The 23,624-nt window shown below is 49.1% G+C and overlaps 1 protein-coding gene across 3 annotated transcripts in view; it reads right to left on the minus strand.

Moving 5' to 3' along the window:
* TMCC2 (transmembrane and coiled-coil domain family 2) overlaps positions 1-23,624 on the minus strand; it is a 45,027-nt gene that overhangs the window by 18,653 nt on the left and 2,750 nt on the right. For 2 of the 3 annotated variants that reach the window (XM_011957746.1, XM_011957747.1), the window contains exon 2: positions 12,010-12,555. In XM_011957746.1, coding sequence (XP_011813136.1) covers positions 12,010-12,555 — 546 coding nt within the window. Of the gene's footprint in view, positions 1-7,576; positions 7,773-12,009; positions 12,556-23,624 lie in introns of those variants that run through there. The other variant, XM_011957749.1, reaches the window with a different exon arrangement.

A 23,624-nucleotide genomic window follows, 5' to 3' on the forward strand; every position in this document is an offset into this window, starting at 1 on the left:
CGGTGTAAAGAGAGGGGATTAAGGTGAATGTGTCTGGCAGGAAGATGTGCTGGGCTCGCTGGGCACTGGATGAGCCTTTCAGTGGCCCACAGAGTGCCTGGGAGTCAGAAGACCTGGTCTAAATCCTCACCCTGCCACTTGCTAGCTATGCAGCTTCCATGTTCTGTCCGTGCCACTTCACAACTGCAAGGAGGCAGGAGCAACTACAAAGCAGCAGCCTGGGTGAGGCGGCCTTACAGAGTGAGACCAGTGGCATCAGGAGATGGAGGAGAGGGTGAATGAGCCAAGCCTTGGAGACTCTGTGCAACTGAGTCTCACTTCTCCTAGCTGCAAATGGTACACAGGACCATTATCTCCCAGGACCCTCGTGCAAACACATGACACTTTCTAAGTTTTATTGAAATCGGTGACTGGTCCTGAAGCTCCCTCACCATGGGTATATGTGCACATGCATACACAAACCACAGTATTCCAGATAGTACCTGGAAGACTTGGTCTGAAACAGAAAAAGTCAAGAAGTAGCTGCCATCGGGAGCAAAGTTAAGAGACTGGCAGGCACACCTGGGAAAAGCTGCCAAGGGCACTAAAGCAGCGGGCTCTGAAAGGACACCAGTCGCAAAGCAGCTCTTCTTTTGCAAAGAAAAGGAGCTGTGGAGTAAGCCGCATCCCCTGCACTTCCTGATCAGTCTTGGACACCCCTGGGCTGCCTCCTCTCTGGCCTGGCAGAGATGGAGGCCACATCTCAGTGACAGAGAGTGGTCACTATCAATTCACAGGATGGGCAGCTGAGCTGTGGTAGGGGGTCTCTGGCTTCACTTTTTCCACCCATCCAAGTTAAGCCTGAGGCAGGGGTGACAGATGGGCTCTTGTCATCTTAGAAGGGTGGACTGGAAGGAAGCCCAGGTCCCGGGCACAGGCTCTTCTCTCTGCACGTCTGGAAGGTCTCAGCCCTTTTACTGGGTTCCCCTTAGTTTATTTTTTTCTTCTATATCCTTCCTCCTCTTCCCTTAATTTTTATGCCATGCCTCTTCTTTCTTTAGTACTCTTTAAATCTTTAAATCTTAGATTTTTTATTTTCTCTTCCTTTGCCTTGTTGTTATTCTCTCCCTGCTGCCCTTTTAAAATCATCTTATTTTTCTTGCTTTTTCTTTTAGAGAGAGGGTCTCATTCTTTCCCCTAAGCTGGAGTGTAGTGGTGTGATCATGGTTCACTGCAGCCTCAAACTCTGGGGGCTCAAGCGATCCTCTGCCTCAGCTTCCCAAGTGGCTGGGACTACATGTGCATGTCACCACACTCAGCTAGTTATTTTTTTTTATTACTATTTTTTAAGAGAGACAAGGTCTCACTATGCTGCCCAGGCTGGCCTCGAACTTCTGTCCTCAAGTGATCCTCCTGCCTCGGCCTCCCAAATCACTGGGATTACAGGCATGAGCCACTGCACCTGGCCTACTTTTCTTTCTCTTAAAAAAAAAATCACAAACCACACATTTTGAAGGGTGGGAAACTGGAGAAGTCATAGGCTTTAGGAGGAAAGAACCACGCTGAAAAGCAGCTACATTTAGTAGCTTAGAATACAAGGTGAGGCCTTAAAAAAATCTCAGGCCCTAAATGTGCGGTGAAAATCTCCCAGTGAGGATTCTTCTTTGAAAGGCTGGCAACTTCTTTTATGCTCACCAAGCCTGCTTGGAAATGGAGGTTTGCAAAGTGGTCATTATTCAGAGGTTCTCTCCCCAAGTATTCACTTTCAACCCAGCCAGAAGGTGCATCTTCTTAGAAACACACATGACCAAAGAGCTCTGCTAACCCCCAGGGAAATGCGAGAGGAAGGACAATATTCTTCAGCGTGAACGGCAGCAACCAAGGTGGGCAGGCTTCCTAGGAGTACATGGATAGGCACAGCTGTGTGAGCTGAGAAAGCAGACAGATCAGGTCAGAGTGGAGGAAGATGCAGGGCAGCATCCACATGCACACACCAGGGCACCTTTCAGCTGCTTCCAGGGAGGGAGCATGCCATCTCTCCTGCTGGTCCTCTGCCCATCTAATGCCACAGACACTCCTGTTTAGGTAGTCCTTCTTGGGCACAGACATGAGCCCAGATGTTGGACAGTGAACAGAACCACTTACTTGGGTCACTTTTAGGCAAATCAAAATCTGTACCCGGCAGGTAGGAAAGATGGATGATTTCATGCCTTTACAGTCACTTGCCCTGGAGGAGGCTTTACTGGGAACAGGCCTGAGAGAAAGTGACCTAGAGAGGAAGCCACATTTCCTTTTTGGGCAACTTTTTTAGGGAGCAGAGCACCCTCTACCCCATCCTGCTTGCCAGGAATAATTTGGAATCATTCCTTTCTAAAAGCAGAGGATTGAAACACTGAATTCTAGTGTGCTCCTGCTGACTCAAGGGCTCAGAGCATACCATGAGCTGATGTGACTAAACGAGAAATGTGTGTGAATGCATTCTGCAAACTGTAGCTTGCTGTTCAGCTGACTGTTGATGCCAGGAAGGCTTTCAAAAGGACAGGAGTGGCACCTCTTGGGGGGCATGCCCATAAGCCATTGAGCCCCTGAGAAGTCAGTGGACAGGCATGGGGCCCAGATTATATTTGGATCTGAAGCTACCTTCTCAGGCAATGAAGAAACCTTATATAATGAAGTTAATGTTACAGAGCACTTGTCTTTCCAGGGCAGGATTCGCCTTTCCAGCTGCCCAGAGGAGGCCTCCTGGTCACAGTATCACCTTGGGTCTGATTTAGCTCCTGCTGAGCCTGCTAAATTATTCACTAGTTATGGACACTAGCCCAGTTCTAGGGTCCCAGTGGTGGGGTATCTGGAGAACTGTAAGGAAGAGGAAAGGAAAAGGAAGGATGAGAACTCCCAGAATCAGATCTGGAGGGGATCAAAGAGGACAAAAGCAGCAGGAGGCAGGAGGCCTCTAGGTTGGCCTCTGAAAGGTTCGGGAAATGGGCTGGGGTCCAAGAGCCTGTCCCCAGACAGAGAAGAGAGGTAGGAAACGCTACTGTCCCCAGAAATGACACTCACTTCCCCCAACTCCCTACTGTAGCTCAGGGGAGCTTCTGATTTCCTAGGAGCCTAGAAGGAATGCAATGGGGTGTGTACATTCATTTTTGCTTCTATTTCAGAGCCCTCTGCTCTGTGGGGTATAAAGAGAAAGCCCAAAATGTGCCTTTGAAAAGGACAGGCAGAAGCAGGGATCAGGTTAATGATACTGTATTTCCATTGCCTCATCTGGCACCAGAGGGGACTGGGGTCACGTTTCTCATCTCAGGGATGTGGCAGATCCAGGGAAGAATGTGCTGGGTAGCCGGGGAGACCTGAGCCAACTCCCATGACCCAGCCCACATCATAAGCGCCGGCTCCTCACCGTCTGGAACTCGATGACAGCTACTCTTGCTGACTGCTACCAGCTCTGGCATCGGGGTCTGACACCTGAACCGTGAGCACACCTTCCCCTTGGGCAGCCTTGGAGAGCCCAGGCAGATATCTGGCTGGCCTCTCCCACCTGTGTCTGCAGACAGACAGCTTATTTCTCACCAAGTTTTCACCTGAGCTTGGGGACAAAGGCATCAACAAGGCATGACCTCACATCTTGGCTAGGTAACTCGGAAGTTATCTAATTTTGCCCCCCGTATCCTGGCAATTTCTGTACTCCCAGATGCCAGAGCTAATCTGGAGAATACTGGATATTTTCTTTTGTTTCTTTTCTTTTTCTGAGACTGAGTTTTGCTCTTGTTGCCCAATCTGGAGTGTAATGGTGCGATCTGGGCTCACTGCAATCTCTACTTTCCGGGTTCAAGCAATCCTCCTGCCTCAGCCTCTTCAGTAGCTTGGGTTACAGATGCCCACCACCACACCCGGCTAATTTTTGTATTTTTAGTAGAGACAGGGTTTCCACATGTTGGCCAGGGTGGTCTCGAATGCCTGACCTCAGGTGATACGCCCGCCTTGGCCTCCCAAAGTGCTAGGATTACAGGCATGAGCCACTGCGCCCAGCCGATATTTTCAATCTAGAAAGAAAGTCAGTGGGTGTTAGTGGGGAAAAGATGCATAAAGGCTAATTCTGGAGGCCAGTTACTTGCTGTCTGATTCTGTCTGAAAAGTCAAGAGGATGCTGTAGCTTATGATGTCTGGTGTCAGAGCTTTAGGTCAGACACAGAGTCCTCACTTTGGGCCCCTCTCCTAATTGGACAGGACCCCTACAAGGCAAGGGGCTTCACCTGAACATGAGGAATTCAAATCAGACTAAAGGAAGAAACTTCTCAGATCTCCAGGCACAAGAAGATATACAGCTGTGCTGGGACCCCAAAGCCTCTGGGGAATAGGGGCTTTGAGTCACTGAGACAGGGAGCAGCAATTCATGGCAAATCACACAGCTGCCCTGCCTTGGCCTGGCAAGCCACTGGCAGCACAGGCACGGCCTTGAAAGGCTCCTCTGAGACTGCTGGTCTGGCTGCCTCTGGCTCTCCCTCTGCCCAAAGGACCTTTCCATGCAGAGAGGAAGAAAGAAGGGCAGAAGAGATGAGATGGGATGGGCGAGGGGAACAGAGGAGGCAGTTGCCCTCCACCACTCCTGGGTGTGAGGGAGGGCAGGCCAGCAGAGGCTGGCGCATGTACCTGCATGGTGGTGTGACTCAGAAGGTGGATGCATTCGTGTGAACATGCAGAGTGTGGCCCATCTGGGCCCCTTCAGCCTCCCATGCAACCTGGCCTGCAAGTTCAGATACATCGGGCGCCCGCATGGCCAGCTGGCTAAGTGGTCATGTTTGGAAACCTCTCTCAGCAGAGCCCGCCCCACCCACCTCTGAACCAGCAGACTCCCAGACATAAACAAACCAGGGCCCCTGGACAGCTGCCAAGATCTGTCTTCTTGGCAAGAGCCAGGGGTTGGGGGGGCCCCTCACTCACCATCCTTCAGAGTAAACAGGGGTGCTTATTTATGCTGGGGCAGAGAAGAAATCTTGTTGGATAAATCCGGTGTGGGAGTGGACGGAGAGCACAGGGCATTCAGAGTCTGCTCTGGCTTAGGTGATGGGCTGAACTCCACTGGTTTCCCTGTCTGGAGCCTGGAGATAACACCTCCATGAGGCCACAGGGAAGCATCCAGTCAGGACATTGTCATCTCTCCACCCTCCTCACTTTACCTGCAGCATGAGTGGGGAGATCTTGGCCCTCTCTTCCTTCCTGCCTGCTCTCAAAGCAGGGCCTGTCATAAAGTCCTGTCCCCAGCACCTCCACAGTCTCCCGAAGCTGTCCAGAAGCCCTCCCGGCTCTGCCCCATGCTGCTTCTCAGCCACACTGCAGGAGGGGAAGGGGTGAGCAGGACACAGTCAGGAGCTGGCTGGCTGTAAACCCAGCACTCCTGCGCTGCATCCCCTTCCTGACACTCCATGCACAAGCCCAGGGGTCAGCTGGGGTGAGGTTCTGAACAAGGCGAGAGGGGACTGATGCCTAACCAGGCCTGGGAGAGATGACAGAAGGGGAATACAACCCTCTGACACTACATTTTCCAGGAACTGCTGTTAAAGAAAAAAAGAAAAAAGAAAAAAAAAAAAAAGAAGAGGAGGGAGAAGAGGGTGGGGACCCTATCTGTTTTCTGAGGAGCCAGATGGCTCAACTCCATCTCCACTGGATGTATAACCAGTGGTTCCCTCTCTAGTCTCCAGGGCACGTGCCTCCCAGAGGTTAAGGCAACACACAGATGGAAAACCTGTACTCTCTAATCACCTGCCAATGCCCAAGTGCACCCACAACTGATGACAATTTTTTCCCCACTTTACAAATCTAAGACAGAGACAGCAGTTACTTTTCTGTGTCACATACATACTAGAAAGCAGAATGGCGAGGCTGAGATGATGATTTTTTAAAATGGAGATAGGGTCTCAATCTGTCACCCAGGCTGGAGTGCAGTGGTACAGTCATGCCTGACTGCAGCTTCAACCTCGCGGGCTCAAGTGATCCTTCCACCTCAGCCTCCCAAGCAGCTGGGACTACAGGTGCATGCTACCACACCCGGCTAATATTTTAATTCTTTTTGTAGAGATGGGGTCTGACTATGTTGCCCAGGCTGGTCTCAAATTCCTGGGCTCAAGTGATCCACCCATCTCGGCCTCCCAAAGTGCTAGGATTACAGGCAGGAGCCAAGCACCCAGCCAACAATGTTTTGTTTTTGTTTTTAAACAGGAAAGCAATTGAAGGCACAACTTGAAAGACAACTAAGTGGATCTAGCAGGAACAACCAACAGCCAAATTACTATCACCAAGGCTGAGCTGCTTCCCTGGACCGTGAGCCCCTGTCTGTCCCCCATCACACCCTGCTCCCCTTGGGGCTTGAGGTCCCCTACTTTCTTGGGGTGGGGCTAGGGTGAGCCTCTCCAGGACAGCTGAGGAACTTTAGCTGCCTCTAGGGTGTTTCGGTAACTCAACCCCAACAGGGCTGCTCTGGTCCGAAAGCCAGCTGGTGAGTTCTAAACAATGGCAGGGGGTGTGCGGAGTGGGGGAGGCTTATGAATTAAAAATAGATGCTAGTAACCGCCAGGGATCTTGCAGAGAGCATGTGGGGCTGTGTTTACTAGGGAGAGAAGAATACCTCCTATTCATGCCCAGAGATCAGGGCAAAACCACTACTGCTTCTCACACCAGCCCAGGGCCTCTGGGTGTGGGGGAGTCAGCTGACAGAGCAGGGTTTACTGATGGCTGGAAGACCCTTTTCCTCTGTGACAGGGAAGCACCTTTCTCTCCTCAGATCCCCAGGGCCACACCCATTCCTGGAAGGATAGCTCCAGGTCAGGAAATCTAGGTTACTCAAGGGGAAACAGCAACCAAGAGATAAAATCATCCCCCTCGGGCTGAGGCAAACCTGCTCTCCACAGACTTTGCATAAAATGGTCCCCAGCTGGGTTCAGTGATGTCACCTCTCAGATGAGTCTTGGGTACAGACTAGGATCCCTTGTCTCCCTGCCAAGACCTAGCTGGGTGCCATAGACAAGCAGTCTCTTGATTCCCCTAGGCCTTAGTCTATTCATCTGTAAAATGGAGATAACACCTGCTCTGCCAACTTCACAGGTATGTTATAAAGATCAACCAGGTCATACACCTAACAAAGCTGAGGGTTCTAAAGAAGGATATAAAATAGTCACAAGAACAACCATTTCCCCCATTATCACCCTGACCCCAGAGAACTGTCCCCTCATCAGGTCACCCAAAGTCTCTGGGTCTTGTCTTCCATAAGCAGCAAAAAAAGAGTTCCTCCCTCCCATCTGGATATCTCAGGCATGGTGAGCCACATGGCAGAGCCCCACAGAGAAGCTCCCAGCTAATGCTTCCCCCAGGTCCAGCTTCCCCCAGGCCCCTGCAAACATCTAGTCTTTCACCAGCTTCTGTCAGTGCCCACTGCCCACCCCAACATCTTCCCCCTGCTCAGGAGGTCTTCATGGGAGCCCTAGACAACCAAAGACAGCAAGGTTCACGGTTTCCCTCCTCATAAAATAGCTGCATACCAGAGACTCCTGCTTGACAGGGTTTTTCTAATTTGATTTTTAAAATGTATTCATTGACTCACCCATGAGAGGTGGGCCTGGCTGCCTCTACACGCAGAGTGTCTGCTCATTAAGGGCTGAACAACCTGGTTCATTCTGCTGGGCTCCTCCAGCTCTCAATTTCACAAAGCCACGCCACCCTTTTAGCCAACGCGTGCAGAGCTCCTCACTCTGAGAACAGACTTCTCCCCACTGGAGGCTAGGCTTGCAAATGGTTCAGTCCCATCATTTTAAATACTATCTATATGCTGACAACTCCCAAATTTATGCCTCTAGCTTGGATCTCTCCCCAGAACTCCAGACTCGTACAGCTGACTGCTTATTTGGCATTTCCACGTGGACGTTTAATAGCCATTTCAAACTGAAGGTACCCCAAACGTAGCTCTGATTTCTGCCTCCCCACCTCACACCCCTTGCCAGGTACTCATTTCATTTGCCATCTTCCTTGACTCAGTTATTGGCCATTTCTTCTTTCTGGCTGCCAGGCCGCAAATCTGTGAACCACATTTGACTTCTCTCTTTCTGTCACGCCACATAGAATCATCAGAAACCTTTGTGGCTTGATCTTTGAAACCAATCCAGAATCCAGCTACTCTGCCCCACCCCCAGAGTAGTTGGACAGCTTCTGAACCAGATGCCCTGCTCACACCCAGTTTACAGCACTTTAGGAGGCTGAGGAAAGCCGGATCACCTGAGGTCAGGAGTTTGAGACCAGCCTGGCCAACATGGTGAAACCCCATCTCTACTAAAAATACAAAAATTAGGCAGGCGAGGTGGTGGGCATCTATAATCCCAGCTACTCAGGAGGCTGAGGCAGAAGAATCACTTGAATCCAGGAGGCGGAGGTTGCAGTGAGCAGAGATGGGTGACAAAGCAAGACTCTGTCTCAAAATTAAAAAAAAAAAAATTGGGGTATCTTCACCTGGCTTAGCTATCTCACAGGATTGCTTTAAGGAATTCACGAAACAATGTCTACAAAAGCACTTTCTACGTCGGAAAAGTACAAAACCAAACCCGAGCTGCTACACAGTGCCAGGCACACGGCATGTACACAAATGCTTGTTGAATGAATGAACATCCAAACATTTTCAAATGTCAGCATGCACAAGAACTTGAGAAACAGTCTGTGTTGATGAGAGAACAAGTTAAAACTATATGTGGAGATGGATCTGCTCTGGTGATCATCCAAGGTAAAAACAACTTTATATCCGAGTTTCCCTTGGGACTTTGACGCTGGAAAACCCACGGGGCCTCACATGCCCCAAATGTAGAATTGTTTGGTCTTCCATCAGGTCTCCTTCTTTCATTTCCACTTGAGCTGTCTTCTCTTTCATCTGGCCTCCCACTGGACCTTCCAGACTCCTCCTTCCACAACAAACAAGCTGCCTCCTGCCCACAGTCAGGCACTTGGGCCCCTGCAGGCTCTTACTGCAGCTCCACTTGCCCTGGAGCCCGCATTAATCGCAGTGATTTTTTTTCTTCCTCTTCCTCCCTCATTTTGTGCCCTCTGGAGATGGGACCAGCATTCTACTGTACTCAGTGTTGCTTCAGCCCGGGCTCCTTTGAGGTCCCTGCCATTGCACTCTTCTACCCCACCCTCCAGTCATCAAAGCTACCTGCTGCCCTCCTTTCTGACCACTGTCCTAGGGGGCATCTCCATGTCATGTGGACAGCCCATCCCACAACCTAGCCTCTCAGCTCTTGCCACTGCAAATTATCTTTCCATTCATTCCTTGTTTGTCATGCTCTATGAGTATACTCGGACCTTTGTCTTCCCTATCCCATCCCCCAAATCGTAAACTCCAATGCCCTCTCCTATCTCTCACTCCTCTTTATTCTTAACATACCTGCTCCCTCACTCCCTCAGTACCCCCATCTCCTTTTCTCCACATTCATCAGCCTTCTCCTATCCCCACCTCCTTCTCTGCTAGCCAAGGTTTCAAGGTCCAACCCTTTGAGCATTCTCTGACCCAAACCCCCAACTCCTTTGTCGCCCTTACATGCCATCCCAGCAACCCCCAACCCTGGATTAGCCAGATAATCGTTCAGCTCTGTTCCTACCCTCTGGCTAGGACCACTACAGAGAAAACAATTTGCAATCACTAAGGTGCTGCCAGCACAAATTAGGAGCCTCTACAACACCAGACAGGTCACCCGAGAGTTCCTGCTCAGAGCCTTGCTCTGCCCCAAGCCAAAACTTTACTGCCCTTCTCAAGCCAGCCCTTCCCGTCACCCCTACTATTCTCAATAAACAGATGCACCTTTGGTTTCTTCCCCCATAGAAAATAAAAACAAAGTAAGAATTCATTTCTGCCTCCCAGAGGTGACTCTTTGTGACCAAGGACCATGCTGACATCTGGATCTCACACCCTTTCATCTACTCACTGACCTCACCCCAGTGAGAATTCCCCTTCCTTACTGCTATCTTCCGTCTCTCCCTAATAGGGCCCTCTCCAGTCAACATGGAGGTGGGCTCAGGTGCTTCCCGACTCAAAAAAACCAACAAAACCAGACTGCCTCCACCTGATGCCCTCCTTCTTCCCAGCCAAGCTACACACCTGCCTCCACTTCCACCGTCTCCTTAATCCACAGAAGCTGGCTTTAGGTCATGGTTCCCAATGACAGCCACTGCTTGCTACTGCCTGTGCACATTTCCAAACCCAGATGTGACCTGCCCCTTCTATGCATTTCACTCTGATTACTTCCTCCTCCTTCAAGCTCATTTTTCTTTTGTTTTGCTGCAAGTTTACTTCTATCCATCTGACTGCTCTCTCACAGGCTCCTGGTGCTTGGCCTGTCACTTATATGTCAGTTGGATCTGTCCACGGCCTCCTTCTCATTCGACACATCCTCCTTTGAAGACCTCACCCATACCCATGATTTCAACCTCAGTGCCAGCTCCCAGAGCACTGGCCAGGGCCCAGGACCCTACCCCACAGACCCAATTACCAGCTGGTCCTCCCTAGCTGGACAGCTCCCAAAGGCACTTGCAACTCAACAGGTTCAAAACTGAACTCATCACCTTCCCCTCAAAACACGCTCCTTCTCCTGTGATTCCTCAACTAGAGAAGTCCCTCATTTCTTTTATTTCTCTTTATATGTTTATTTTTTTTGAGACTGAGTCTTGCTCTGTCGCCCAGGCTGGAGTGCAGTGGCTTGATCTTGGCTCACTGCAACCTCCGCCTCCCAGGTCCAAGCAATTCTCCTGCCTCAGCCTCCCGAGTGGCTGGGATTACAGTCGCCCACCACCATGCCTGGTTAATTTTTGTACTTTTAGTAGAGACGGGGTTTCACCATGTTGGCCATAGTGATCTTGAACTCCTGACCTCAAGTGATCCACCCACCTCGGCCTCCCAAAGTTCTGGGATTACAAGTGTGAGTCACGTGCCTGCCCCAATCTACTCTTTATATTGAGACCTAGAGGGACCTCGTCCTGCCAGTTTCCTGCCTAGCACCCCTTGATAGCTTCACACTATTCCCAGACTCAACATGGCAAGGCCTTTTGTGATGTGGCCTCTGCCTACCTGTCAATCCCTAAAAGTGCTAGATGCTCTGGCCATAATGAAGCCCCAGTAGCCCCCAGCACCAGCTTGTGTGCTTTTGTACATACATCCTATGCCCTCCCTTCCCCCTTCCCCTCTCCCAGTTCTTGCCTGGCTAAATTATTTAAGATTCAGCTCAATGGTTTCCTCAAACAGGTCTTTGCCAGCTCCTCGCTCTCTCCTCAAGTGCCCTCTCCCTTGAAGCTCCCACAGCAGCTCCCATCTCTCTGTTCATTCACCCACTCGTCCCCCCCTAGAGTGAGCTCCACAAGGACAGCAACACTGGCTTGTTCATTCTTGTAGCACAAAATAAGAATTCAATAGATACTTGTTACATGAATAAAAGAACGAATATATAAATTCATGAAGTGCCACACTAGCTTTTCTCCTTCCCAAATCACCCTTCATGGATTCCCTATCTTCTTTGGTTGGTGCCAATAGTAAAGATGATACTAGTCCAGGCTCTATTCCAAGTATGTTATATGTATCCACTCATTTAGTCCTACAACTGTACTATTACTATCCTCATTTCCAACTGGTGACACAAGCATAAAGAGGTTAACTGAGTAACTGGCAGAACCAGTGTTGCTTCCAGTCTATGCTTTAAACTACTATACATATTGCTTCTTGATAGCCCATTTAAGGAAAACAAGTCAACATTAATACCAGTATGAACAAAACACAATTTTGAAAAACAAAACCCTGAGGAAACAAAAATTAGCCATCCTGGGAATCATCTCTTGTTTTTGGCCTAGTCATATCTGACTCCTTTAACCAAGGCAGATAACTCTGCAGGCAGCAGGGTGTCAGGATCTGCCAGGCAGGGCCCCCGGTTCAGCTCCCCAGATCTCAAGGCCCCTCAGCAGATGGCCCTTGCCTTTGAGTCTCCCCCTGCCCCAGAAGGCCCACCTCACCTTGTCCCCGATGCCTTCGGCCTCCTCAGCCAGGAGGTACACGTTGCTGCCATCGGCCAGCAGAAGAGCAGTGTCGGTGGTGGAGGAAGAGCGGGGACGGCACTGGTGCTGGTGCAGGATGGCGGCCAGGCTGCTGTCCTGGGGGGCCTTCCGCAGCAGGTGAGGGCTGCCACGCTGGGGCTCCAGGGAGCTACTCTTGGTGCGCCGGCTGCTGCTCCCGCTGCTGCCGCCCCCACTGCTGCTGTGCAGGCTGGCACCCCGCTTGATGGAGGGCCGGGACCGGATCTGCTGCAGCACACGGTTGAAGGCAGTGGGCCGGGCAGGCAGATCGTGCAGGGACATGGCGTAGGAGACGCGGTGCATCTCCGGAGAGCGCTCCTTCTCATCTGGGGAGTCATGGTCAGACATACCCTGCTGCTGCTGCTGCTGCTGCTGCTGGGAATCCTGAGACATCTGATGCTCCCTTTCCCGAGACCGACGGCGGCTGTGGAACAGGTGCTTCAGACCGTGGCCAAACATGGAGCCCTCTGACAGTTGCTGGATTTTCTGAAGGGGGAGAGATGAAGAAACCTGGTGAGTGGAAAGCTCTTGATTGCCTAGTCAGTGTGGGGTGAAGGTGAAGGGTCTGTCCTTGGTGGACTGGCATAGCTAATGCAGCCATCTGAACCTGGAAGATCTCTATAGATGGCATGTCATGCATAAAAGGTCACTTTGCAAAAAGGTGGCAACCCAGACCCATCCTTTCATTCCCAAAGAGATGTGCCCCCATGGTTTTCCACAGGACATTCCCAATCAAAATGTAGATTCAGAGTTTCTAGGAATGATGCTCTCAGGGCTTCAGTCTGAGGCTTAATGGCATACATAGGTAGCACTTGGCTCATGGGGTTGTATCCCTCTAGATTGATACCCCCACCCCCAGTCCTTCCCTCCTTCCAAGTTAGACATCCCTTCAAGCTGTACCAGCTCTTTCAGGCCACCAAGCATTGATTTCCAAAGATGCCCAATTCCAACATTCCCCCAGGAAAATCAGGGTCATACAATCAGGTTATACTGTTGTAGCAGACACTGCTAACTGCCTACCCAATATCTATTTCTCTTTCTTTCTTTTTTTTTTTTTTTTTTTTTTGAGGTGGAGTCTTGCTCTGTCACCCGGGCTGGAGTGCGGTGGCCGGATCTCAGCTCACTGCAAGCTCCGCCTCCCGGGTTTACGCCATTCTCCTGCCCCAGCCTCCGGAGTAGCTGGGACTACAGGCGCCCACCACCTCGCCCGGCTAGTTTTTTGTATTTTTAGTAGAGACAGGGTTTCACCGTGTTAGCCAGGATGGTCTCGATCTCCTGACCTCATGATCCGCCCGTCTCGGCCTCCCAAAGTGCTGGGATTACAGGCTTGAGCCACCGCGCCCGGCCTTCTCTTTCTTTCTTACCAACCAAACTGCAAGGACTTAACTCACCTTGCTAAAAATTCCTGCTTCATCAGACTCCCTTGCAGCTAGGAGTAGCCACATGACAGTTTGGGTCAACAAAAAGCAAGGTGAGTTTCTGGGAACACTTTTGCTTTCCTGATAAAGGCACTGGTCCTTTCCACATTTTCCCATCTGGAATAGGAATGTAGTGCCTGGAGATGCAGTGGCCATTCTGCAACCACAAGGTGACATGGTTGATGATGAGGGCCTGCACACAGATGGGGGAGCCCAAGGGACAGTCCTGGGAACTTGAAAGTCTATGAAGCCACCAAACCAGCTGTGAACATCTATCCTGGGATTCTTGTTGCATGAAATAAACCCATCTTTGTCTACACAACTCTAGCATGATTTTCTGTTATTTGCAGCCAATCTCATTCCTGATACGGTTGGCAATGAAATAAACTTTACTTCTATGAGCAAACCTTGTGACATAGTCAGTAACGTGACCAATTCTTTAGCATACACATCAGAACAAGCTATCCAAATGAGTGTCTTTCCCCTTAGACCCACAGAGGCCCTGCAACCTGGTGCTGCCCTGGCCACAGCCTTTCCTCTCAGCCCTGTCGCTGAGATTCTCCAGCTGCTCCTCCGGCAAGACTGCTCCCAGAGGGGCAGCTGGATGGCCTGCCAGGGCGAGCACCTGTGGGATAATTCCAGACAGCTGCTTCTGTCAGGGGACGGCTTATCTGGCCAGGCTGAGCCCTCTGTGAGAGCTTTGGAGCCGTTGGGAGGAGGGGTGAGACTTGGAGGACCAGGAGACACCTCACATTCTGCAGCTCCTTAGAGGAAAACTCAGGACCCAGCCATGTGGGACTCAATGAGCCATAGCAGGATTTCCTGTGATGAACAACCTACAATCTTACCAGGCAGCCTCAATCATTTAAAAAATGTTCCAAAAAATTACACAGACTGGATTTTCTTTTTTTTCCCTTAGAAACAACCTTACAGAGCAGAAAATCTAGACCATGTAGAAACCAAGAAAAAGCAACCTGACATCCTCTGAATGAGCTGACCCCACTCTTAGGTTACTTTACAACTCAGCCTTGAGTTTGTGCAGATGGCTGCACTTACAGCTGGATACAAACAACTACACTATTATGTATTTGTGTAAAATTTTAGGATTTTCATTTTTCACCTCATTTGAGCATCCCCAGAATCTTCAAAGTAGGTGAGGCCCTTACATCACCCATTTTACAGACCAGATAAATTACATCATCACAACTCATCACGAACTAACGGTTTTTCATTTTAAAGAAGCCTTGTATCCTGCATTATCCCATCTGGTTTTCCTAAATAGTAACAAAACCAACAACTGGAACATCTCCTTTTAGAGATGAGGAAATTAAGGCTACCACGATTCCCTCTCAAGAACTGAATTCTGGGGCGGCCCTCGAGATGCTAAGTTACACAATGCCAGGTTTTCCCACAGGAGTTACCATCCCCTGGGGGCCAGCTTGAGGCAGGATCACAAGGCTCACCTGAGTCTGTGCTGGGAAGAACCAAGATGTCAACTCTGCCATGGACTTGGAATGGGCTAGATCCTGCAGTCTCCAGAACAGGGACTCGCCAGGGCACCTCCCTCTTCCCCAGGCCCAAGCTGATGTGAGACCTCCCTCCAGGTACTGTGATGGGGCCAGCTGGCTCTAGCATTTGCCCAGCTGCCTCTGCCAAATCGTCACATTCCATAATACAGATTGTCTTTCTAGCATTCTATTCCAGGTCCCTTCCTCTTTTCCCTCCATTCCGAAACTGGCTTCTCCAACACTGAGGATCCACTCAGGCAGAAAGAGTTTCCCTTCTAAAGACTTCAGCAGAGGTCCTAGAGTTCTGAGGCACTTCCTCTCCCCTATCCCTGGGAGGCCGGTGGAGGTGCCAGGGAGAGCTATGGCAGCCACCAATGTCTGCCATATTGCCTTGGAGCCTAAAATCTTTGGTCAATTTGCTTTTAAAATTTATACAACAGCATTTTGCAAAGTGCATTCCGATGTATACTGTCATTATAATCTGATACTAGCCTAATCTCAGGAGCTAGAAATGTGAGACATCATAGCATCAGTCTATTTTGCAGATGAAGAAGCGGAAGCACAGCATAGCTAAGTGGCTCATCCAAGCCACACAGAGAAACCAACTTCTAATTGAATTTACCTTCATGGGCCCATACACCAATTTCTTTTTTTTTTCTTTTCTTTTCTTTTCTTTTTTTTTTGAGACAGGGTCTCGCTCTGTTGCCCAGGCTGGAGTGCAATGGTGTGAGCTTGGCTCACTGCAACCTCCACCTCCCAGGTTCAAGCACTTCTCCTGCCTCAGCCTCCCGAGGAGCTGGGACTACAGGTGTGTACCACCACACCTGGCTAATTTTTTTGTTTTTAGTAGAGATGGGGTTTCACCATGTTGGCCAGGCTGGTCTCAAACTCCTGACCTCAGGTGATCCGCCCACCTCGGCCTCCCAAAGTGCTGAGATAACAGGCATGAGCCACCACGCCCGGCCCCATACACTGATTTCAAGACTAAAGCAGATAGGGTATTTGCATGCGTCCCATAACAGTATCAAAGGCAGGAGCAAAACAAAAATGCCTGGGTCAAGGGTTGGTAGGTTCCCTGAACTGTAGTCATGATCTGCCCATCCCATGTTATAGGACAAGACCCTCAACTATAAAGTCTTTACTTCCCACGTCCCTGAGCTGTCCTGTAGGTGAAGGAAACCTAAGGAAAGTGACCAGGAGACCCCAGGACCTTTGCCCCAGCAGACCAAGGAGTCTATCAAAGTCTGTGGCAGGCAGGAGGGAAAGAACAAAAAAGAAGTCAAAGAACAATGTGCGGAGAGAGGAGATTGCTCCAAATGAAGGGGTTTTTCCTTACTGATAAGGTGCGAGGTGGGAACAGCAAAGTGACGCATGGGCTGGGCCGCTTCTGTATGTGGGTGTCAGGGAGGAGATGGTTAAGGAGTTTTGACATAACACAGTAAGTGTTAAAAAAAAAAAAAAAAAAACTCAGCACATACACATAACCAGCTACAAGTTTCAGAAGTGAGGAAAACCATGGTGACTAGCTTAAGGGAACTTAGCCGCCAACGCAGCAGAAAGCACCACCTGCTCTGACTAACAGGTTCCAGCTCCTAAAATGTCACTTGCTTTTCCACATTGACTTTTGCTTTTCCCTGGCTGCCAGAAACCATTCTGGTGGCCAAATGAAGCCATGTAGTAGAGAGCCGAGAGGTGGGACACAAACAGGGCTTTCATGATCCATAAGGCCAAAGCAAGAAGTGCCGTCCCCAGAACTGGCCAGAAGGTAGTTAGGAAAGAGAGCCTCCCAGGGTGAGTTGCCCTGGGGAAGGAAGTGAGGGGAGTTGGCTGTCCCTCTCCTGGAACTATCTGAAAGGGCAGGAAGGACCCCATCTCCTTGGGTGACATTGTCCTTTCAGGAAGAAAGGGAGGACTAGATGGCTTCTGAAAGATCCTTCCTGAGAAGGCTGTGGTTTCTGAACAGTTGGGCTTCATCCGTCTTTCTCCCTGGGTGTGGGTCCCCCAAAGGGGAAGTTTGCTCCAAAATCTGCAAACACAGCTGCATAAATCCAAAACTAAAATGCCTCGGGGTACAGTGTCACTGGCACCATCTGGTTAAAAATGACCAAAAGTGGTTTCTAATTTTTACAGGTCCCCGTGTTCTCCACAAATCCCAGGAAAGCTTAAAGTCACATTAATCTATAGCTAATTATCCCATCTGGCAGCTGACTGCATAGCCCTTCCTCCTACCTGGGTTTGAAACTCCTTCTGCCCTACCAACAGTTTGGCTGTGAGGGTTCAGTGGGGTGACTGGGTCACCCTGAGCCTTTGCCAGCCTAGGTCGCCAACGTTCCTCTATTTATAGGGTCTCTATGGAAACAGGGCCAGCATTAGAGAACTAATCACTGTGAAAACCCACAGAGTTCTACTCTCAGGATCCAAAGTGGATTGAAGAAGTCTCCAATTGCCCTTAAGAAGCTCTGGGTGGGGAGCCTGAGCGGGAGCAGGAGAGGAACCATTACCCCAGGTTTGGCGCTGATGACCACAGTGGTGTACAGTAGGCAGCTGCAACTGCTCAGGCCCACTTGGAGTTTCTATTGGAAACCCAGTGATGAAAGCTTTTTGGAATCATTTATTTCTTTCTCAGCCTCACAGCTGACATTAAAAAAAAAAAATCTCAACTCATGGGCACACAGGCAAATAATTCCCCCATTCTCAATTTTATTTTGATTCCTTTCTCCTTTATTGCTTAGAGAATTCTGCCTGGAGCCAAAGCAAGTGGGAAAAGGTCACCTCATCCACCATGTCTTTAGGCAGAACTGATTCAGCACACACCAACATAGAAGACTTTTATTAAAGTTCCCAGCATAGTGTGCCCTCTCTCTGCCTCTTTGCATCCTACCCATCCTTCACCACCTCGCCACTCCATAAAGCCCTCTCTGATCACACCAGTCTGCAGCGATTTCACCCTGCACTGAACACGTAAGCGCTCGTTATCTGCACCACTCATTTTGCAATTAATCGTGTACTGCCTTGTGACATCGCTTCCAGTGCTCTCTCCAACTGTTATCCAACTTCTCACCTGCTGATGGACGGAACCTTTGAGGACAATATGAGTGACTGGACAGCAGGAGCTATAGCACCTACATCTGTATCCCTAACATTACCTGGCAGAGGCCTCAACACAAACACGGAAGACTGCTACATAAATTATTTGTTCATTTATTTTCTGAGCAGCCACTATCCAAGTCTCTACAAATCCATCTTACAAAGGTGATTTTAATCCTTAGATGGCTATCTTTTCCAAAGACATAACCTTTCACAAATATTTCAAATGCTCCAACAGCCTTTTCCTGTGTCTAACTCAGATTTCTCCTGCTGCAGTTTAACCCTCTTCTCACTCTATTATCTTAGTAACCGCCAAGACTGAGTTGGCTTGGGAGGAGATGAACACAGGCCAAGGAGCCAGAATGTGTGTGACGTCTTCCAGAATGGCTTAGGGAGGGCTCGGGTAGGGGGCTCATGTCCTTATAGCCAGCTTTGTTTTCCCTAGTGGACATCACTCAGTTAACCTGGCTGGAATAAGGAAGCCTTTAGTCATTTGGTTTGAAAATAATTGTTCTTTTTTTTTTTTTTTTGAGACAGAGTCTTGCTCTGTCGCCTAGGCTGGAGTGCAATGGCGTGATCTTGATTCACTGCAACCTCTGCCTGCTGAATTCAAGCAAACCTCCTGCCTTAGCCTCCCGAGCAGCTGGGACTATAGGGGCACACCATCATGCCTGGCTAATTTTTTGTATTTTTAGTAGAGACGGGTTTTCACCATGCTGGCCAGGCTGGTCTCGAACTGCTGACCTTGTGATCTCCCTGCCTCGGCCTCCCAAAGTGCTGGGATTACAGGCATGAGCCATTGCGCCCAGCCAAATAACTGTTTTTCTAGCACAGTCACAAAACATACCTGTTATCCTCAACAGCTTTGTTCTAACTTCTTACATGAAGAGAGACTTAAGTGTTTGGCTGACAAAGGTGGACCCTGTCCAGTTATGGCCTCATTCCAAAAAGGTACCATGCTAGTAGTCTATGGGGATTTCAAAGGCAGATGCCATTTCTTAAGGGAGAGATGGAAACAGAAATGAGTTTTGAGTTGGCCTTTAAGACCACCACTGAGAAGCTGCCTGAGCCCTTTTCCCCAGCTCCTGATAACCCCATAATCTTTTAAAACTTCAACCCAAAATTTAGGTCCTATCAGACGTTTCAACTCCTTGTTGAAGGAAATTCTTTTTTTTTTTTTTTTTTTTGAGACAGAGTCTCGCTCTGTCGCCCAGGCTGGAGTGCAGTGGCCGGATCTCAGCTCACTGCAAGCTCCGTCTTCCGGGTTTACACCATTCTCCTGCCTCAGCCTCCCGAGTAGCTGGGACTACAGGCGCCTGCCACCTCGCCCGGCTAGTTTTTTGTATTTTTTAGTAGAGACGGGGTTTCACCGGGTTAGCCAGGATGGTCTCGATCTCCTGACCTCGTGATCCGCCCGACTCGGCCTCCCAAAGTGCTGGGATTACAGGCTTGAGCCACCGCGCCTGGCCTGAAGGAAATTCTTAATGGGATTGGCAGTGAAGACACAATTAGATACACAAAAAGAAGCACATTCTGTAAATACTGAGCCTGCCAGACAGTTCCCACTAGAACAACTAGGGCAGCTGGGAATTAATCTAGAACTCAATATGTGGCAGGAGAACAGGGAGCTTCGTTTGCCACATGCTTTCCCATCGGTCACCAGTTCCCCCAGAGCCCACATACAGGGCTGCTCTGAATATTACTGAAGGTTGGAGGGGGTGGGGATGGGGCAATCCTGGGCCTTCCAACCCTCTGCCTGCCTCATATAAGGTGCACGCGGGACAAAACAGGTAACTTCAGCATTTGCACTACCCTCCATTGTTCCTGACCATTCTAGTCAAACAGGGCAAAGACCCTACAAAAGCACTTGCTACCTCACTCCCCCCATTTGGAAAGCCCCTCTTTTCTTGTTTGGTAATAAACGTTCCACCCCTTCTTTAAAATCCTGCTCTAGGCTGTGCGCAGTGGCTTACGCTTATAATCCCAGCACTTTGGGAGGCCAAAGAGAGTAGATCACCTGAGGTCAGGAGTTTCAGACCAGCCTGGCAAACATGATGAAACCCCATCTCTACTCAAAATACAAAATTAGCTGGGTATGGTGGTGCATGCCTGTAGTCCCAGCTACTTGGGAGGCTGAGACAGGAGAATCACTTGAACCCAGGAGGCGGAGGCTGCAGTGAGCCGAGATTGTGCCACTGCACTCCAGCCTGAGCGAGACAGAATGAGACTCCATCTCAAAAAAAAAAAAAAAAAAAAAAAAATCTTGCTCTAAACTCACCTCTTGCAGTACAACTTTCCTGATAAATCCCCATAAGTTTCTGATTGCACTGCATGATGCATTAAGCACCCTTAAACTTATGTGTATTTCCACTATGGTTTTCTTGCAAGTATTTCATCCTATTTGACCTAGAAGCTCACCTGGAGGTGAGGCCAAATAACCAATTTCCCAATTCTTTGTTTTTAGGCATACCTCAATTCTACCTCCTCTGATGAAACTTACCCCAGGCGTCTGGCTCCCACCTGAGATTGTAGGAATCTTCAAGCCTTAACATATCTACTGGGGCCTCAAGATGCAGCAGGCCCTCAGAGAGCCATCCCAACCATAAGCTCCTGGAGAGCCCCAGGAAATGCACACATCTTCATCCCACCCACGTTCTTATGAAGTAGTTTGTCTTCTCCTTCATTTAAAAAATGAAGAAACTCTCCACTCCCACTGCTTCGCTTGATTAACCTTTAAAAAAAAAAAAAGGAGAAACTGAGACCTATAAATTTTATCAAAACCCTGAGCCTTGAAAAAATATATATGTAAGAAATAAACAAATAGAAAACAAGCAGGGGCTTCTCGGGAATGTCAATTTTTTTTTTCTTGACTTAGGTAGACGAGGTGTCTGTTTTGCTTTTGTTACTTAAACTGCACACGTTTTCAGGCACTTTTATAAGCATATTTCACAATTTAATTCAGCAGCACCTTTCCTGCTGAAGGTGGTCAGTATCTGCTGACTGCATGAACCCTTCTCTAGTGGGCTCTCCGCAGGAGCCCTGAAGGAACACAGGCCACTCACAGTGGGAGGAAGCTGCCTGGGACCACCAGGAAAGGCGGAGAGCCAGCAGGGAGAACCACACAGGACTCAGCTGTGACTTTCTCTCAGATATCTGGCTTCAAATTATTTTTCCTGCTCTTCACTAAGTAGGCAGGAAGACCAGTGTATGGTGTGACTAGAACATGAGCTGGAACCCAAATGAGTCTTGAGTCAAAGTGCTTCAAACCAGGAGGGGAATGATGGAATTTGGAGCTCCCCCTTTTTCTTCAGGGAAAGATATTAATACTGCTCAGAAATCTCTGGGCAAATTACTTAAAGGGGCTTTTGTGAGAGGAAAGAGAACCTTAGGGGAAATCCAGGGGGAAAGCCCGGGTCAGCATCCCCAGACACCTCCTTTCAGGAAAGGGTCAATTCTTCCCACTGCACAAGGGGTGAGAGAAGTGGGGAGGTCGGTAATTTCTTCCCATGCCTTCAGGCTTCCATCATGTAGCAGGATAGAACCAGCTCACCCTTAAGCTTGGCCACTCATCCTGGGCCTCAGAAGTATCTACCACACATTCACACTTTTTTTGTTTTTGTTTTTGTTTTGAGATAGGGTCTTGCTCTGTAGCCTAGGCTGGAGTACAGCAGCATGATCATGGCTCACTCCAGCCTCAGCCTCAACCTCCTGGGCTCAGGCGATCCTCCCACCTCAGCCTCCCAAGTAGCTGGGACTACAGGTGTGTGCTACTGGACTTGGCTAATTTTTGTACTTTTAGTAGAGACAGGATTTTACCATGTTGGCCAGGATGGTCTCAAACTCCTGGCCTCAAGTGATCCACCAACCTTGGCCTACCCAAGTGCTGGGATTACTGGCATGAGCCACCCACCGCTCCTGGCCTGTATGCTGTATTTTTAACAGGAATGTGTGTTCCCTGTCTGCAGTATTTCCCTAAGCTTCCCATCTCCTCCCATATGCAATGGAACTGGGTTTTCTTGCTGTAGAATTCTGGTGTACTTTTGGTCAGCCAGCACTCTCTGTGGCTTAGCAACCCCAGTATCTCTTCCCAACAAGCAGGGAATCTGTTAGCAGCAAAAGACTGGACGATAAGGACAAATGAATCGAAACATGAACTCGAGTGGTTCAACAGGAATTCAAGCTGCAAGTGGCTGAAGAATGGGACTGAATTGTTACGTTCCTGTTGCGGGAGTGTCTACTGAGATTTTCCCCGACAGTCTCACAGGTGTGTGGAACAGTTGAGAAGGCCCTCAATGTATCTGCATGAGCCTCCTGTGAGGCAATGTCCATTTTTAGGTTATTTTTCAATTACAGTTTTAAAATTGCTGCTTAATTACTACTTTTCACTGGCCCTTCCCACCCTATAATCACAGCTCCCAGGGCACTGTAGCAGAAATTCACAGTGCACAGTAAGATGGTCCACAGTGCTAAAGGATCAGAGGGAGACCACAGGAGCCCCTGAAACCACGGACTGTCACTAAACATCATTCAGATCTCTTTGGCAAAGATAAAAATTCTCTCCTCTTCCCCTACCTCCCCAACCTCTATGGAGGTGCTTTATACAGAGTCTCTTATTTTTTTGTTTGACCCTTTCCCAAGATGATTTCTTCCAGTGCACATAATTCATCACAGTGCCTGGAGCTGTCATGACAAAATAGAAGTGGGACTAAGGTACCAAAAGTTATCATCTCCAAAGTTTAAAATGAAAACAAAAGCAAACCAGACTCCTTATCTGTCTTGACCAAACACAGGTATGAGGTAGGGAGCATTAAAAATTAAACACCCTTCTGTGGTATCACCAACAAATCTAAAATCAGTCAACTTCTACCCAGTTCCAGAGCCAATAATGGAATTTTTCTATCATTGGAAAATTGTAACAGTACTGGAAAACAACTTTTCCAGAAAGTTTGGAGGGGCTGGGCAGGGTGGGCTCACACCTGTAATCCCAGCTTTTTGGGAGGCTGAGACGGGAGGATTGCTTGAGCCCAGGAGTTCGAGACCAGCCTAGGCAATATAGCAAGACCATGTCTCTACAAAAAATTTAAAATTAACCAGGCATGGTAGCATGTGCCTGTAGTCCCAGCTACTTGGGAGGCTGAGGTTGGGGAATCACTTGAGCCCGGGAGTTTGAGACTGCAGTGAGTTGTGGTCATGCCACTGCACTCTAGCCTGAGTGACAGAGCAAGATCCTGTCTCTAAATAAATAAATAAATAAGTTTGGACACACCCCGATATTCTTAGTCCCTTTCCCCAGAAAAAGGCTTAGAAAAGTTGGGTGATTTGCCTGAGACCACACAGCAAATCAAACTGTGAAAGTCCCCAAGTCACATCTGGTTGGAAGTCCCTTGCACCCGGTAGTAAACATGTTGTGATGAAGCAGACAGAGATAAACAGGAAAAGCCCTGCTGTTTCCCAGAGCTCCCACAAGCAGGCTGCCGCTGGGTTTTCTGCTCCTTACTGGGTCCACATTGCTGGGTTCAGTGGTATGTTTTATTGTGGGCGG

This window comes from Colobus angolensis, unplaced genomic scaffold, assembly GCF_000951035.1.
Source record: "Colobus angolensis palliatus isolate OR3802 unplaced genomic scaffold, Cang.pa_1.0 Scaffold449, whole genome shotgun sequence".
Lineage (NCBI taxonomy): Eukaryota > Metazoa > Chordata > Mammalia > Primates > Cercopithecidae > Colobus > Colobus angolensis.